The sequence below is a fragment of the Amia ocellicauda genome, chromosome 18 (genome assembly GCF_036373705.1).
Source record: "Amia ocellicauda isolate fAmiCal2 chromosome 18, fAmiCal2.hap1, whole genome shotgun sequence".
Lineage (NCBI taxonomy): Eukaryota > Metazoa > Chordata > Actinopteri > Amiiformes > Amiidae > Amia > Amia ocellicauda.
The window spans coordinates 10,787,812-10,803,233 of NC_089867.1; the positions used below are offsets into that span (position 1 = coordinate 10,787,812).

General features: G+C 36.5%; 1 protein-coding gene across 1 annotated transcript in view; it reads right to left on the bottom strand.

Moving 5' to 3' along the window:
- Nucleotides 1-1,364: 1,364 nt before the first annotated feature.
- The window catches only part of LOC136714096 (collagen alpha-6(VI) chain), a 42,323-nt gene continuing 28,265 nt past the window's right edge, over nucleotides 1,365-15,422 (bottom strand). The window contains exons 23-41 of the mRNA XM_066691407.1: nucleotides 14,444-14,506; nucleotides 14,073-14,135; nucleotides 13,604-13,666; nucleotides 12,776-12,838; nucleotides 12,032-12,082; nucleotides 11,913-11,948; nucleotides 11,752-11,814; nucleotides 11,250-11,312; nucleotides 7,729-7,764; nucleotides 7,192-7,228; nucleotides 7,036-7,052; nucleotides 6,913-6,924; nucleotides 6,064-6,633; nucleotides 5,720-5,813; nucleotides 4,796-5,458; nucleotides 4,284-4,389; nucleotides 4,002-4,171; nucleotides 3,675-3,785; nucleotides 1,365-3,260 (exon numbers count right to left, since the gene is read on the bottom strand). Coding sequence (XP_066547504.1) covers nucleotides 3,088-3,260; nucleotides 3,675-3,785; nucleotides 4,002-4,171; nucleotides 4,284-4,389; nucleotides 4,796-5,458; nucleotides 5,720-5,813; nucleotides 6,064-6,633; nucleotides 6,913-6,924; nucleotides 7,036-7,052; nucleotides 7,192-7,228; nucleotides 7,729-7,764; nucleotides 11,250-11,312; nucleotides 11,752-11,814; nucleotides 11,913-11,948; nucleotides 12,032-12,082; nucleotides 12,776-12,838; nucleotides 13,604-13,666; nucleotides 14,073-14,135; nucleotides 14,444-14,506 — 2,454 coding nt within the window. The 3' untranslated portion in view covers nucleotides 1,365-3,087. The remainder of the gene's footprint in view (nucleotides 3,261-3,674; nucleotides 3,786-4,001; nucleotides 4,172-4,283; nucleotides 4,390-4,795; nucleotides 5,459-5,719; nucleotides 5,814-6,063; nucleotides 6,634-6,912; nucleotides 6,925-7,035; nucleotides 7,053-7,191; nucleotides 7,229-7,728; nucleotides 7,765-11,249; nucleotides 11,313-11,751; nucleotides 11,815-11,912; nucleotides 11,949-12,031; nucleotides 12,083-12,775; nucleotides 12,839-13,603; nucleotides 13,667-14,072; nucleotides 14,136-14,443; nucleotides 14,507-15,422) is intronic.

Sequence of the window (15,422 nt, forward strand, 5' to 3'; positions counted from 1 at the left end):
CTGAAGAATGCTTAAGAATTATTCATGGAGTTACAGATAAATCCTTTTTCGGGTTTTCATGAATGCAAAAGTCAGTGCCGCATAACTATAATCTTTATGTGATGCTCTATATACAAGTCTTAGACGTGTGATACATGTATGAAGTTTCGGAAAAGCAAACTGAGCTGAGCATGCCTATATCATATCAATATAACGAATTGATTCTTTTGTGATCGACTCCCCAATCCTTTTTGGCACCTTCTATCACGATCATTGGTCAACTGCAGTTTAATGAGGTGGTTTGGCGTTGGCTGCGGTTAATTATGAGAATCATCTTTCTATCATTAACAGGAAATGACCCCCCGGGCAATTTTTCTTGAGCGATTACCATGTTCACGGACATCTGAAACACTTGTACCTTAAGTACTCAAGATTAAATTACACGATTCAGCTCCAATCATTATATCTTGTTGGAGAGGATGTTCTCGTGGGTTGTACTGTTCCCCCTTTTAATATGAAAATGTGGAATTGTAAACTACAATTTATTGTAAGTTATCAATGCCTGCATATGTCCTTGACTATACCACGTAGTCACTGTCGCCAGATCTCACGGCTCAGATTTGAACTGGGGTCCCTTTCTCTGGAGGCTGCAGGTATAACAGAAGTAGTTCTGAAGATGATGAAAATTGTGAAATAGTTTCAACTACTTCCAGAATGGTAAATCTAAACAAACAATAAAAAAAAAAAACTAGATTTTACAAGATTTTCTAATTGGTTCTTGTGTAAATAACCTAAGGACACTGGACTTCTGATACTCATTTAAAATAATTTATGATTTTTATGAATTGTGTGAAACCACTTAAGTTAAAGGAGTAATCCTCTTGAGTGGACACACAAGTTCTGCACACTGTAGTGTTTAGTGCAGCAGAAACGGTGCCCAAATGTAATTAAAATAGATTTTGTAAGCCATTTGGCAGTTTATCTTTTCTGAATTGTTGTTCTTGGCAATTCAGTTATTTTAGCTACAACTTCAAGTGTTTTTCTTTTAAATATTTGGTTAAGAATTATGCTTTTATTTGCCATAGAAGACTTATTGAGCACAATTCTGAAGTCAAGTTAGTTCACATTAAGTTGATTTCGAAAGCTTTTCGCCCAATTTCAAATTCAGCTCCTAACACAACAATTGTGAGAAAACACTTTTAGCTATATTTTGGGAAAGTTAATGTTTAAATGTGCATTTTGTTACAGAATAAGAAATGTTTAGTTAACATATATAAAAAGAAAAGGAACATGTTATGGTTGTCACAGTGTCTTTCACAATTTAGTATAAATGCCTTAATAAAATCAAAGCAAATATTAAGGTCTTCTCAAAAACAGTTAAAAACAGCATTTAAAACTCTTTTTATTTTATTTCTTCAAAAACATATCAGCACAATTAAAAAAGTAAAGACTTGTTCAATTTGGTGTTTTAGGATGTGGAATTATTTCCAAGTAAACTTTATGTGACAATAGCATACAAACATTCTGTCTGATAATGATTCAAGATTCCATTCCATTTGTCCCCCACACTGCCTCTGGGAACAGTTCGGTGTCATGGAGGCCAAAAACCACTCCAGCAAAAAGTCTCAAGAAATGCAGGCTTCACTTCTCGGGAAGGCCCAAAAAATTGCTTCACAAACTGCAGGCTGTCAGTAGATGGTCCTTACCCTCTTCGGCATGTGGCCCAGAATAGATTTTATCCAGCAAACTCCAAGCTACTTGACCCATATACTTGTTTCCCAGCAGAGGCTTTGTACTAAATCCCCTTTATGAGCCTCTAGGACTAAAATTTCAATTTAAGCCTATTGTCCAAACCCCGCTAGATATCAATGCTTTTTTATTCCTTTAACTTATGAAAATAAGTCCTATCAGATGGGTCCATATCTCAAATCTAGCTAATTCCTCTTCCTCAAACAAACATTAATTGTCATGGTAAAACCTGTATTGCCCCAGTATACTTCAGGTAGTCTAAGTTCCAGGTCACACCCATTTGACCTATTGCCCCCTTGAGGACTCCAATGGAAAGTACTGTAGTAGCAGTTATACAGGTATATTTCCTTCACACTGAAGTGGACAACACCCAAATCTCACAGTGTACATTAGCACCATGTATAGAAAAGCACACTGTTATAGTACCACCTTATATTAGAATACAGGCCACAGAATAGGTGTATCAGATGGTTTAATACAAGATTTGTTCCAGATTCTGCACAGTTATGCCAAAGAAAGGAGATGAGCGGTGACTCAAGACAGCTGTATTATATAGTCACTGACTGAAGGGTTGTACACAGCTAAGAAGAGTCAAACTTGAATTTAATTTAGATACAGAGGCTTATAACTCTGGGACACAGCAAATACACTGTAAATATGTAGCCAGCAATATTGAATTTAAGGCTCAGGTATAATTTCACCAACCCACATTATCAGTATATTGTACAGCACCTCGTCTCATCTCCAGCTTACAACTAATTATAATGGAGAGAAACTTGACTAAGCAGAATGTTTTTGTTTGACCAAATCTGTACTACCCTCCCAAGACACATGTGAAAATAATATTCTTGCATTAGAAATAAAAATCTCCCGGTCACAATTTTTGTTTTTAATTGACTGAATGATTCCCTTTTTATGCTAGAAGCAACAGTAACATAAGTTGCCTCAGTGTTTATCATTTAGAAAAACAGAAAAGAGTTAATATGAGTTTATGAATTACTGTAATGCCTTACAGAAGTGTAACCTTTAAATGATGACTAAAAGACTAATAAAAATGAAAATACAGTATTAAACTATACAAACACAGGAAATCCCTTTACATTTATAAAATGATACATGAGGTTTTTTTTGTTCATTAAAATACTACTAATTCTCAGTCCTACACTGTGATAGCATATGTAAAAGGTTTTTAATATGGAGACAAACCAATGTCATTCAATTATTTTTTTCTCTTCAAATCTTAAAACTTGCATTTTTTACTTGGGTTCTTGTTAAGTAAGACTTTCTACAATTTTTTTTTTTATAACAAAACCTAACCCAGCACCCGTTCTTATAATTCACCGTTTTGTCATACATACTTTACGAAGCACATATGTGAAGACACCATTTTTTTGTCATAAATCTATTGCCATTACCACCACAGCCACCAAACCTGAATGGGAGGCAGGTGTTGGTGGCTTTGTTATAAAACCATCTTATCCTTTGGGATCCACTGCATGATTTGCCATGGTCTCTCTGCTGTAGACAGCGATCTGTAGAAGTAAACCAAGGTAAAAGGACATGCAAATTGGAGCAGGAAATTAAATAGTAAAACAATAGAACATAAGCCAGTTTGGGAGCCTTGAAACTATCATGTATTGATCAATATACTTTAATTCTACATTTTATAATTCATATAAAAGACAGGGAAGCAGAATATACTGAAAACAAAGGACAAACATCCAATACACATGGGATCAAATCTATCAGTGGTTCTTCAGTATTTGCATTCATGGTCAAAGTTGGAAATTTGGAACTATCATTTCTTCTAGGATGTATTGACCAACATAGGTCTTTAATTCAAAATTGTATCATTCATATAAAACAAAGACAGAGAAGCAGAATATATTGAAAACAAAGGACAAACATCCGATACATGTGGGATCAAATCTATATTTTGTACTCACTTTTAGAGAGATGTGAAATGGGTTTTATGGTCTGCCTGTCGTCTAGACTGATCTTCTCAGGATCCTGAACACGTGTTTCCTCCTTGATAGGTTCTGGGCTTGTTTCAGGTTCTGTTTGAATTAAATTCAGTGGTTCTTCAGTCTTTGTATTCATGGTCAAAGTTGGAAATTTGGAACTATAATTTCTTCTAGGATGTATTGACCAACATAGGTCTTTAATTCTACATTTTATCATTTATATAAAACAAAGACAGGGAAGCAGAATATAAGGAACACAAATGACAAACATCCAATACACGTAGGATCAAATCTATATTTAGTTCTCACTTTTAGAGAGATGTGAAATGGGTTTTATGGTCTGCCTGTCGTCTAGACTGATCTTCTCAGGATCCTGAACACGTGTTTCCTCCTTGATAGGTTCTGGGTTTGTTTCAGGTTCTGTTTGAATTAAATTCAGTGGTTCTTCAGTCTTTGCATTCATGGTCAAAGTTGGAAATCTGGTGAAAATACCATGAGATATGATCATTATTGTGAACAGAAGTGTTTGCCTTCATTAAAATATTTTAATTCTTATAAATGCATATAATGGAACTAAAACTGGAAACTTGCCTTTCATCAGCCATTAGTTGTCCATCATCGTCTTGAACCACCCCCAGGTTATCAATTTGTTTACACTTTGTTTGAAGATCTTTATGAGGATAAGCATTGAACTTCTCTGCAAAAAATATTGGAAAATTATTTTCAAGAAGCTTAATTTTCAAAGGAGGTTAACAGATTTTTGACCATGATGAATGCACTATAGATGGAGTGTGAAGGGGTATTCCATATATAATAACTGAAACAGTTCAAAAGAAAATAGTACTTTTAGAACCATGTGCATCTTAAGTGTCAGATATGCACGTTGAATTGCCGCTTCACTCATATATCAATGTAGGTTTCCCTTTTGTTCCATAATATGATCCAAAAAAAATTTTTTCTTTCACAGAAAAAACACTATCTTAATAATTTGCCAATTTGTCAACAGCTGTGAATCTTAAATTAAACTTAATTGGGCATGATGGTAAAACAGGTCTGCCAAAAGGCTTTAAATAGATGGTCATAAATTCAACTATTGTACTCACTTGTTAGCTGGTTGAAGAAAGTCAGTGAAAACCTCAGTGCGTAATCCATGTCAGGCTCAGTAATACTTCCCAGTTGACAAGAATGCTGACTGACAGGAAGACTAGCTAGCTCCTCCACCTCCATGTCATTGATACCTTTCCCAAGTACCAATGCAAAAAGTACAAACCCTTTACACTTGGCCTTGAGAGCCATTTCAGACAGTTTCTTCTGGTCCCAAGTCTCAGTCTTCTCACTGAGAATTAAAAAGATCACTTTGGTGGTTTTGGGTTGGGACAGCTTTCCGAACAGATTGGTCAACATCCACTCCAAAGACTGTCCAATCCCAGAAGAGCCTTCCCTGTACTCCAAGTTTATCATATTCCTATTAATTGCATTGAAGGTCAATTCCTCTTTGAAATCAAATTTCACTGATACGGGGTTTTGGTCCCATCTTTCACCACGCATGGCAAGGGCCACTCTTGTTTTGGTTTCGAAGGTCCTTGGGTCAGTTTTGAATAAAAAATTATCCATCAGTGATTGGAGAAAGATTCTAGTTTTATGCCAATTCATTCCTTTGGAGTTGTCGATAAAAAAAGCTACATCCATATCCTGGCTGGCAATAGGGCTGGCCATAGGGATATCTTGTGGCTGTCGTCTGCATTCTGAATCTGGATTGCAAAAATCTGTGAAGAAAGAAAGTATTTTTATGATTGTTTGTTTTTGTTTTTTTAATGATCAGTTTTTGCTGAGATACACAATTCCTATATGTTGGAGAAATACTATTTTTACATTACGAAGATACAGGTACTTATTGCAACTACAACAATGCAGTAATGGCTTTAGTTACATAGGTAACTTCTCCTTCAGATCATTCATCTTTATTAAGTTTAACTCTAAAAGCTTATTTATTAAGACAGGAAAATATAGCAAAAACAGTACCTTACCATAGCAAAAATAACACCTTTGCAATCTGGACAAAGTCTTGTTTGGGTTCTGAAAATCTTTTATGGTGACAAACTCAAACTTGCTACGGTCAATCTGCCATAAACAAAAAATGAAATATTGTTTTAATTTACATGTATACCTTAATTTAAAACACATTTTTCAAGTCAAAAACACATTTAAAAAAAATATTTACTCCAAGCAAAGGAGATGTTTTAAATTATTGCACAGCAGCTTGTGAATTGATTGGCTTCATTCAATGATCTTGTAAAGGCACTTTTGGTTTCTTTTCCTTCACCTGAACCTTCTTGATATAGTAAATAAATAAATACAATATCTTTCTTACCGAAAAAGCAGCAGAGAGTTTGGGAAGGTCGGCAGGAGCAATGAGTACTGTGGCGATGTCATTTGCACCTAATTCTAGAAGGCCAGTATTTATGGATTCCAAGTCTTTGGACGGTCCATTGTTCAGGATAAAGGCCATCTTCTTAACCAGAGATCCATGACGCGTGCGCTTGAAGTGATTCCTTGCAATGTACCTCATGGCCGCACCAAGGTCCCGTGCATTAGAGGACCGTGTAAAGCCAATACTTTTCACGGCCTCCAGTAGGTGTTTCTTCTTGCGATGGTCCACAAAGCGGATCAGATGATTCACGTTGGAATTGTAGGATAACACCGCTACTCGTGCATTTATTGGGCAGTTGCTTTCGCTGATGTTTATGTCATTTACCATTAGAGAAACTATGTTCTTCATTCTGTTGAACAATTGCTGTGTCACGCCAGCAGACATATCCAGGGCAAACACTACTTCAATAGGATATTTTGGGCAACCAACCCTGTCTGAAAGGTGAAAAGAGAATTGTTGCATGAAGCTGTAAATTACCAAAATTATAACAATCAAATTATAGTAATACATCTAATATGTGTCCTGAACTGTACATATGCTGTCAAGCACTCCACAGTAAGGTATACAATATATATTGAAATTGTGCTTACTCATGCCAATTCTATGATGGCCCATGACAATGTTGCCTAAAGTGTTTGGAAGGGAAAGGATAATCTAATATCACTCATGTGATAATTATATGATGTCATTTGATTAATGATTCCAGAGACAAAACCATACATTCTACAGATTCATATCCTTTTAAAAGATATTTAAACGTTTTTTTTTTAAGAATACAAAATGTCTTACCCTGTGTGCAAGCTAAAACAAAAACAAGAAAATAATTATGTGTTAAGTATGTCATATCTAATTAAATTTGCAACAAAAATAACTAATCTCAAATGTGAAATAATTACGAAAATTAGATCCCACAACTATTCTTTCTTTGGCTATCACACATGAAAAATGCCTAACCTAAGAATAAACTTCACTTTTTAAACCTTAATCTAAAGTAAGTGGCATTTAAAGCCTGAAACAATATAAATAAAGCATACTGATGCCTTAAATAAAGGCTTAAAAGGCACTTACCACAGTAAGAGCGTAGGTAACTGAGAAGCTGACACTCCTAAAGTAGAACAAGTAAAAAGAAAGAGTCAGGTGAGGAACATCATTAAATGGTATCTGCATAGGAAAGTCACTTTGTATAAAACGAGTTATCCTTAATAGGACTGTAGTCATTTTATTTTCTGTGTTGATGTACTGCAGTCTTCAGATTGGAATGTCCCACAATAATAATGGAATTTCAACATTAGGATCTATCCACTGTGTGAGACTTTAGGTAAAATGCAACAAATGTTCCCTGAAATCAGCACTGCCTTACATTATGAATGCACAAAAGGATTCATTTTCACAAGTTAAAAAGTAGCCGGGGAGACTGGCCAGCTATGGAAAAAGCAGCCCCCACTGCTACATTGGTGAGTGAAATTAGAAGGCATAATTGTTTAGTACCAGTAAGCAAGTCCCTAAGGTATCGTCTTTTGTGACACAAATCTTTTTTATCCAAGGCGCAAAGCACTCTACACACATTTCTGGTGCCAGTGTGTTTACAAGATCAATTATACATACAGGCATTGGATATACTCCTCTCTGTCCTTTCTGTCCCTAAGAGCAAAATAAAAACAAACAGTCAGGATAATGAGACAAATGCTGCAATAACAAATAGATACACATTATAAGAACATAAGAAAGTTCAAAACGAGAGGAGGCCATTCGATCCATCATGCTCGTTTGGTGTCCATTAAGAAGTAAGTGATCCAAGGATCCTATCCAGTCTATTTTCAAATGTTCGCAAATTTTCAGCTTCAACCACATCGCTGGGGAGTTTATTCAGATTGTGACAACTCTCTGTGTGAAGAAGTGTCTCCTGTTTTCCGTTTTGAATGCCTTGAAGCCCAAATTCCATTTGTGTCCCCGGGTGTGTGTGTCCCTGCTGATCTGGAAAACCCCTCTGGTTTGATGTGGTCGATGCCTTTCATGATTTTGAAGACTTGGATCAAGTCTCCACGTAGTCTCCTCTGTTCCAGGGTGAAAAGGTTCAGTTCCTCAGTCTCTCAGTAGGACATTCCCTTCAGACCTGGAATAAGTCTGGTTGCTCTCCTCTGAACTGCCTCTAGAGCAGCGATATCTTTCTTGAAGTGTGGAGCCCAGAACTGCACACAGTATCCAGATGAGCTCTAACTAGTGCATTGTACAGTCTGAACATTACTGCACTTGTTCTCAATTCTACACTTTTGACAATATACCCTAACATCCTGTTTGCCTTTTTTATTGCTTCCCCACACTGTTTGGATGGAGAAAGAGAGGAGTCCACGTAGACTCCTAGGTCTTTCTCATGCGAGACTTCATCTACTTCTATTCCTCCCATAGTGTAATTATAGTGGACATTTTTGTTACCTGCATGTAATACCTTGCACTTGTCCACATTGAATTTCATCTGCCAGGTGTCGGCCCACAACCGAATATTATCTAAGTCCCTTTGAATAGCCTGTGCTGCCGAGATTGTATCTGCTGAGCCACCTATTTTAGTATCATGTGCAAATTTGACAAGTTTCCTAACTATCCCAGAGTCCAGATCATTAATATAGGTTAGAAAAAGCAAAGGCCCTAGTACTGATCCCTGTGAACTCCACTAACAACCTCACTCCAGTTAGAAGCAACTCCTCTAATCGACACCCTCTGTTTCCTATACATCAACCAGTTCATAATCCACTTACTTACATTACCCTGAATGCCTGCAACTTACAATTTGAGGATCAGTCTTTGGTGTGGAACCTTATCAAAAGCTTTTTGGAAATCTATATCATATCATATGTTTTCACGTGATCTACAGCTACAGTTGCATTAGTAATACATTAGTAAGACATGATCTGCCTCGTCTAAACCCATGTTGACTATCTCCAAGAATATGGTTTTCATTAAGATGCTCCTCTATTTTCTGTCTAGTCATTTTTCCAACATTTTACAGGTGATGCAGGTGAGACTGATTGGTCTGTAATTTCCTGGCTCAGTTTTGTCCTCTTTCTTGTGGATTGGTTTGACATTTGCTGTCTTTCAGTCAGTGGGCACATCCCCTGTTCTAAGTGTCATTTGGAATATTTGAGTTAGAGGCCTATAAATAATTTCCCTCATTTTGTTTAAATACTGTTGGAAGTATACCATCTGGCCCAGGCGATTTATTTGTTCTTAATTCTGCTAATCCCTTTAGTATCTCATCATTTATCCTCATCTCTCTTAGGGTTTGACTGGGCTGGTTGTTAACCTGTAGCGTGTTATCTGTTTTTTCTTTTGTAAAAACCTGTGAAATACTCATTTAGAACATTTGCCACATCTTGTTCATTTTCCAAGATACTTCAGTTTTTGCCCTTTATCTGTTTCACTTCCTCCTTTATTGACCTCTTGCTGTTGTAGTAGTGGAAAAAGCTATTTGCATTAGTTTTAGCTCCAAGAGCTATGTTTCTTTCTATTTCCCTCTTTGCTTTCCTGATCCCTTTCTTAAGATTTCTTTGCAGTTCAGCATATTCTTTGTATTTTGTTTTGCTCTATCCCTTTTGTATGCGCTATACAACATTTTCTTTCTCTTGATATTTTTTTGCATACTTCTATTAAACCATTTTGGCCAGTGTTTTTTGGTCCTCAATTTGCTAGGTTTTGGCACAAATTTCTCCTGAGCCTCAAGTAGTATATTCTTAAAATACAACCATCCACTTTCAACTGACTCTGTGTGCTCCAGTCTAACTCTTCTAAGTGCTGCCTCATGCTTTTCTAAAATTGTAGACCATTGTTTTAGACTTGGCCTCAAAGCTAACCATATTGTGATCACAGTTTGCCATTGGTTCTCTAACTAGTGTCCCTCTGACTCTGTCTTGGTCATTTGAAAAGATCAAATCAATGCATGCACTCTCTCTGGTTGATTCCCTGAAAATTGAGTTAGAAATCTAAAAAATAGTTAGATTTACCATCTCAACCATTTCTATTTCTGATTCTGTAGTCCCAACTGGTCTTTCCCAGACTATGTTTTGGAAAATGAAATCCCCCATTATAACAGCCACATCCTTGCTACATGCAGTCCTGATTACATTGTACAATGCAACATCTTTCTGAATATCTGAGTTGGGTGGTCTGTAACACACTCCTACCACTTTTATTCAAAAGTTTAACCCACAAAGATTCTGTTTCGTTACTAGAATCTAATTTGATTTCTTCTGCCTCAATGTCATTTTTGACATATAATTCTACCCCACCACTTCTTCGATTTTGCATGTCTCTCCTAAACTGTGTATCCTTTCAACTTGTATTCATTCCCATCATTTTCTGTAAGCCATGTTTCTGTCACTCCTACAACATCATAGTCACACACCAGCACTGTGGCTTCTAGGTCTAACCCTATATAAACCCTTGACTAGGGTGTTTTTAAATGCTCTCATGTGTTTTGAAAATGATTATTGTTTATATATTGTGATGGAGTGTACATTCCCAGATGTGAATTAGGAGGCTCTAGGACTCTGGGGGTTGAGGAAGGTACACTCCACCTTGGGAAAAGAAGGTCACTTGAAGTCAAGGATGCCATGTTGGTAGAGGCACTTAAGGTTGATTATTGAGGAGTGGCTTAATAGAGTGATTGGAGACATTTGGTGAGAATCACTTAAAAGCACATGGAGAACAAAGGGAAAGAAGAGGGCAGAACAAAGTGGAACGACAGGAAAAAGAGAAACATGGTGTGGCTGTGTGAAGAAACATTTATTTATTTTTTCTCCATAGGTAAACAGACCTAGTCCCTGGTGAGTTTATTTAATCTTTGTATAGTTGGGACCTAAAGACAGGTTAGGTTTTGTTTAATACACACCATGACATTTCAACATATAACTGGGTGTGTATTTCTGGGTTTAGATGAGACAAGTGAGACGCTGGAAAAGCAAGCAACTAGAGGTTTAGTCAGTACAGGGAAGCTGATCCTTCACAATGTGTGTGTATGTATATATTATATATAATATATATATATATATATATTTACAACATCCATTTAAATTCAGGCTGGAACAGGCAGGTACACACAAAATCACAATTCACAAAACTTTCCAGTTTCCTACCTTGCGTCCAAACGGTCCATTGGAACCTGGAATGCCGGGTTCACCAGGAGGCCCCCCCGAGCCCTAGATATTCCACAGAATACTTCGGTCATTATCACAGTGTAAGCATGACACGACTGTACATCATTATGTTTTACTAATAGCTTCCGCAGTTTTAAACCATTACTGGACTTGGCCTTGGATTCAATCCATCATCACAGTCACACCATGCCCAAACCACCTGGTTCAAAATCACAACAAGCCTACTGCATCAAAAAAGTGGTCCCCAGTAAATGGGATTTATATTCTAGTGATGGTACCATAAAAGCTCATATACACATTCAACTGTGATACATCTTGGACATCTACATTAAATTAATATATTTCTGTTATCCCATTGGTAAGTTAAGTACCTACATAGATGGTGGGTTTCGGTCTTGAAAGTTAGAGGTTTAATCATGTTTGTTCTCTAAAGGTGGCATGTTTTTGCGTGCACTCAGTACATAAACATTTTAAAACTCACTCTTCTTCCTCGATTGCCCTTTTGTCCCATTTCTCCTTTAATGCCGTTTTCTCCAAATTCTCCCTTAACAACAAACATATTAAAGGCATATATGTGAGGTAAGAATGAAAACAAATCTATTTAATTTCAATGAGCAAGATAAATAATGGGTGGTTTAATACCTGAAGTCCTGGAGATCCTTGGAATCCTACATCCCCCTGTTTCAGAAACACATGTTTGTGGTCAATTATTTTCCATGCAGAAGGGAAACAACATGAATCAAAACATAAGATTACATTACTTTTTTCCCTTTGACTCCTGGTTTTCCAAATCCATCCCTACCATCTTCTCCCTATAAAATAGAAAAGCATACAATGAAGGTTTGAACACATGAATAGATATTCTTTTTTATAGATATATAAACTCAAAAGAAAGAGAAGTTTGCCAGTTCAAATCAAGGCTGTGCCACTTGCACACTGTAGGTTTCAGGGGTGAGTTGTGGCTGTGCTGGTTGGGCAGCAGTATCTTGTCTGGTCTGAGTTCCTGCAAGTCTAACTATCCTAAACTGATTAGTTGAAAAAGTCATTTGTTCATCGGTAATACACAATTTCAGAATGCTACGTTACTCCAGTCTGAGTTCATAAGTGAAAAAAAACAGAAAAACAATTAAAATAATTGCAACTGCAAGCCAATGCCATTGATGTACTTGCTGATTGGAAGTTAAATAACTTCATTTAAAACAAAAAAACAAAAAAAGAATAGCTCGGTGCCAAGGTCACATGAAAATCAACCTTCAATATATACATTCTAATTCTAGTTCTAATTAGAGAGCCCAAATGATGCATGACAGGAAAAAAAAAATTGTAATCAGGCCTGTGTTTTCCCCACATAGTTGCAAAACATTCAACCATTTAATTACTTTCACTGAATCACTGATTGCAAGGTACTGGTAGTGCCTTATACACACCTTTATATATAAACAGCAACATATTAGTGCAAAGACATTAAAGCATTTTAATTGTCTTTTGAGAAAGCAACACCTGACCTGTGTCCCTCGGGGGCCAATGGGACCAATCTCTCCTTTTACACCAGGGTCTCCTGGCTCACCCTGTACCGGGAACACAACAAATGAAGCCATTGCTCTACAGAGACATAATGGAACTGGAAACACACTGGATGTTTTTTAGTATATTTTAAAGAAACATGTTTTAGATTTATTATGGAGCACACATCGAAATGTAAGTAATACAGTTTCAGACACTGCCTGGGTTTGTCGGTTCTTCTCTCTGTAAAATATATAATAACCTAATAGGACATGATATCTTATAAAATTGCTCTTTACTGCAGGTAGAAACCTGTTTTTAAGCATTATTAAATTCAGAAAAGGGTGAAAAACAGTGGGGGGTGAGAAATGAAGTCATAATGTTACATAAGATTCCAAATTGCTATGGTATTAAAAACAAAACAAAACTGAATTAAAGAAGACATGACATTTAACATGCAAGTTTAAAAACAAGTACAATCTGTTTCACATTAACAAGGCCATAAATGGAGCTGTCAAACATACTTTAAGGGTGCGTTCTTAGTTGCAGCTTCTACCATTTAATATTTTAAACTATTTGGGTTTAAAGGTTTGAAAGTTCATGGCCATCTCTTCACAATTACGATGAAAAATAATGTACTTTATGTATGCAGTATACAGATGGCCTTGACTTTTTTGAAACCTTGCCCAAATAAGGATGCAGTAAAACACAGCAAAATCATGAGAATTTGCATGGCGAGGTTTTTTATGAGGTATTTGTCAGAAGAAATATTAGGAAACATGGCAGAATACGTGTTTATATTTCAGACAGTTGACAGTTATAATACTTACTCGTCTACCTTTCTCACCAGGATTCCCTCTACTTCCCTTTGTGCCAATAGTTCCTTGAGAGCCCTTCAGAAACATATGAAGCAATTAACATCATAAATAAATCAATCAAACTTTTACAGTTAATTCACTCTTCTTGATATTATTAATTTAAAGATCAAATGTTTTGCTGTTGCATTTTTTTCTTCATAAATTCAGGCAGATCCATTTTATACACAGATGAAAGTTTGGTTTATGGGTAAATAAATTAAGCTTTTGTCACTGCATTGAATTCTCCCTAACTGTAACGCAAAACCCCAAATCTGCAAAAACCCAAAACAAATATATCAACACATAAGTACAGTGGCATCCAAGATTGAACATGCCAACTTTTCTGCATTAGCACAAAAGACACAATCCTGAGCAGATATCAGCATTTTGAATGATTTTATGTACCATCTGTAAAAGAATGAGATGAAAAGAACATTCAAACCTGCGGTCCTTTAATACCAGACTCTCCTTGTGGACCATTATCACCAACGACTCCATTAGATCCCTGAAAATAAATAAATACATAAATAAACGTGTATACATTATACACACACATTTCACATGCTTTACAGAAAAATGTATTATTCAGTGTAGTCATCTGTCCAGAAGACTCATTAATGCAATTTAGTCATCGTAAAACTCAACATTTGTACTCATAATACTTTCATAGTCATAGTACTGTTTAGACTATTTGTATAATTCATAGCCATAAAATGTTGGGCGTTTTATGAGGCTTACAAGAAATCCTGCCCCTTCTTAAGTAAGTGTCTATCATAGTATCATAAATAGTTACGCCTTCCCTTCTGTACAAACCTGTGGGCCTTTTATTCCTCTGTCCCCCTTTGGACCTGTTTCCCCTGCAGGTCCTGTAGAGCCCTAAGTGCAGATTTAAAGAAGAGAACATTCGTCTATTCAAGGTATTCATTTGAACCACAGGATTGCATACTTAATTTTCCAACCGTCCAAACTGTCTTGCAATCTCCACATACAGCCGTTTTATGTGCACCTGATACAAAATCAAACAGCTGTTTACAACAAAAATATTCACCAAAAACAAAAATAAAAGGATGCGTAACATTGCCTTTTCTCCCATTTATATTGTAGCCATATAAACAACTTTATTCTATACTTGCATTTTGTTTTAAGGGTTCCCCTATTTCTGTAGACATGCAGTTTAAGTCCTTGGGGTCTTGTTTTACCACACAAAGGTGATGAAAACAGTGCCGTTTTCTTTTGAACCTGGATTCTGAGTTCTGCAGGAATAGGCAGATTTTGCAGATCCAATAATAGCTCTCTCTCAGGAAGTGCCAACATACCTGTCTGGTATGGTGTGTCAGCCCCATTATTACCCTTAGTGTAATGTTAGCATAATCAGTGCTATGCAGTCACTGTGTAAAGATTTTTTTTTTTTCCTTCCTTGATGTGTTTGGAACAGTTCATTTGCACACCCCACCCCGTGCTCGGCATCGAGTCATTTTTCCTGAAGTCCTCAATGCGTGTAACAGTCGTGTTGAGTCAATGACGTGAACTAGGAACTTTTTCTTTCAGGAAGCCAAATTTGAGTTACAAATTGCTGTTTAGAGAAGTAAAAAAAACTAAAAACACAGCTGGGAGACATCCCTCTATATTTTTATAATTAAAGGAAAAAGAGGCACCTGGGTCATTTATTAATCTGGCTCTTTGTTGTTTTGAGATTTAAATTGATCATTTGCAGTATTTTAGTACTTGGTTCTTCCCAGTTGGGTTTAATGAGACTGAAATGGACAATCCCTACAAATGCTGCACCATCGCC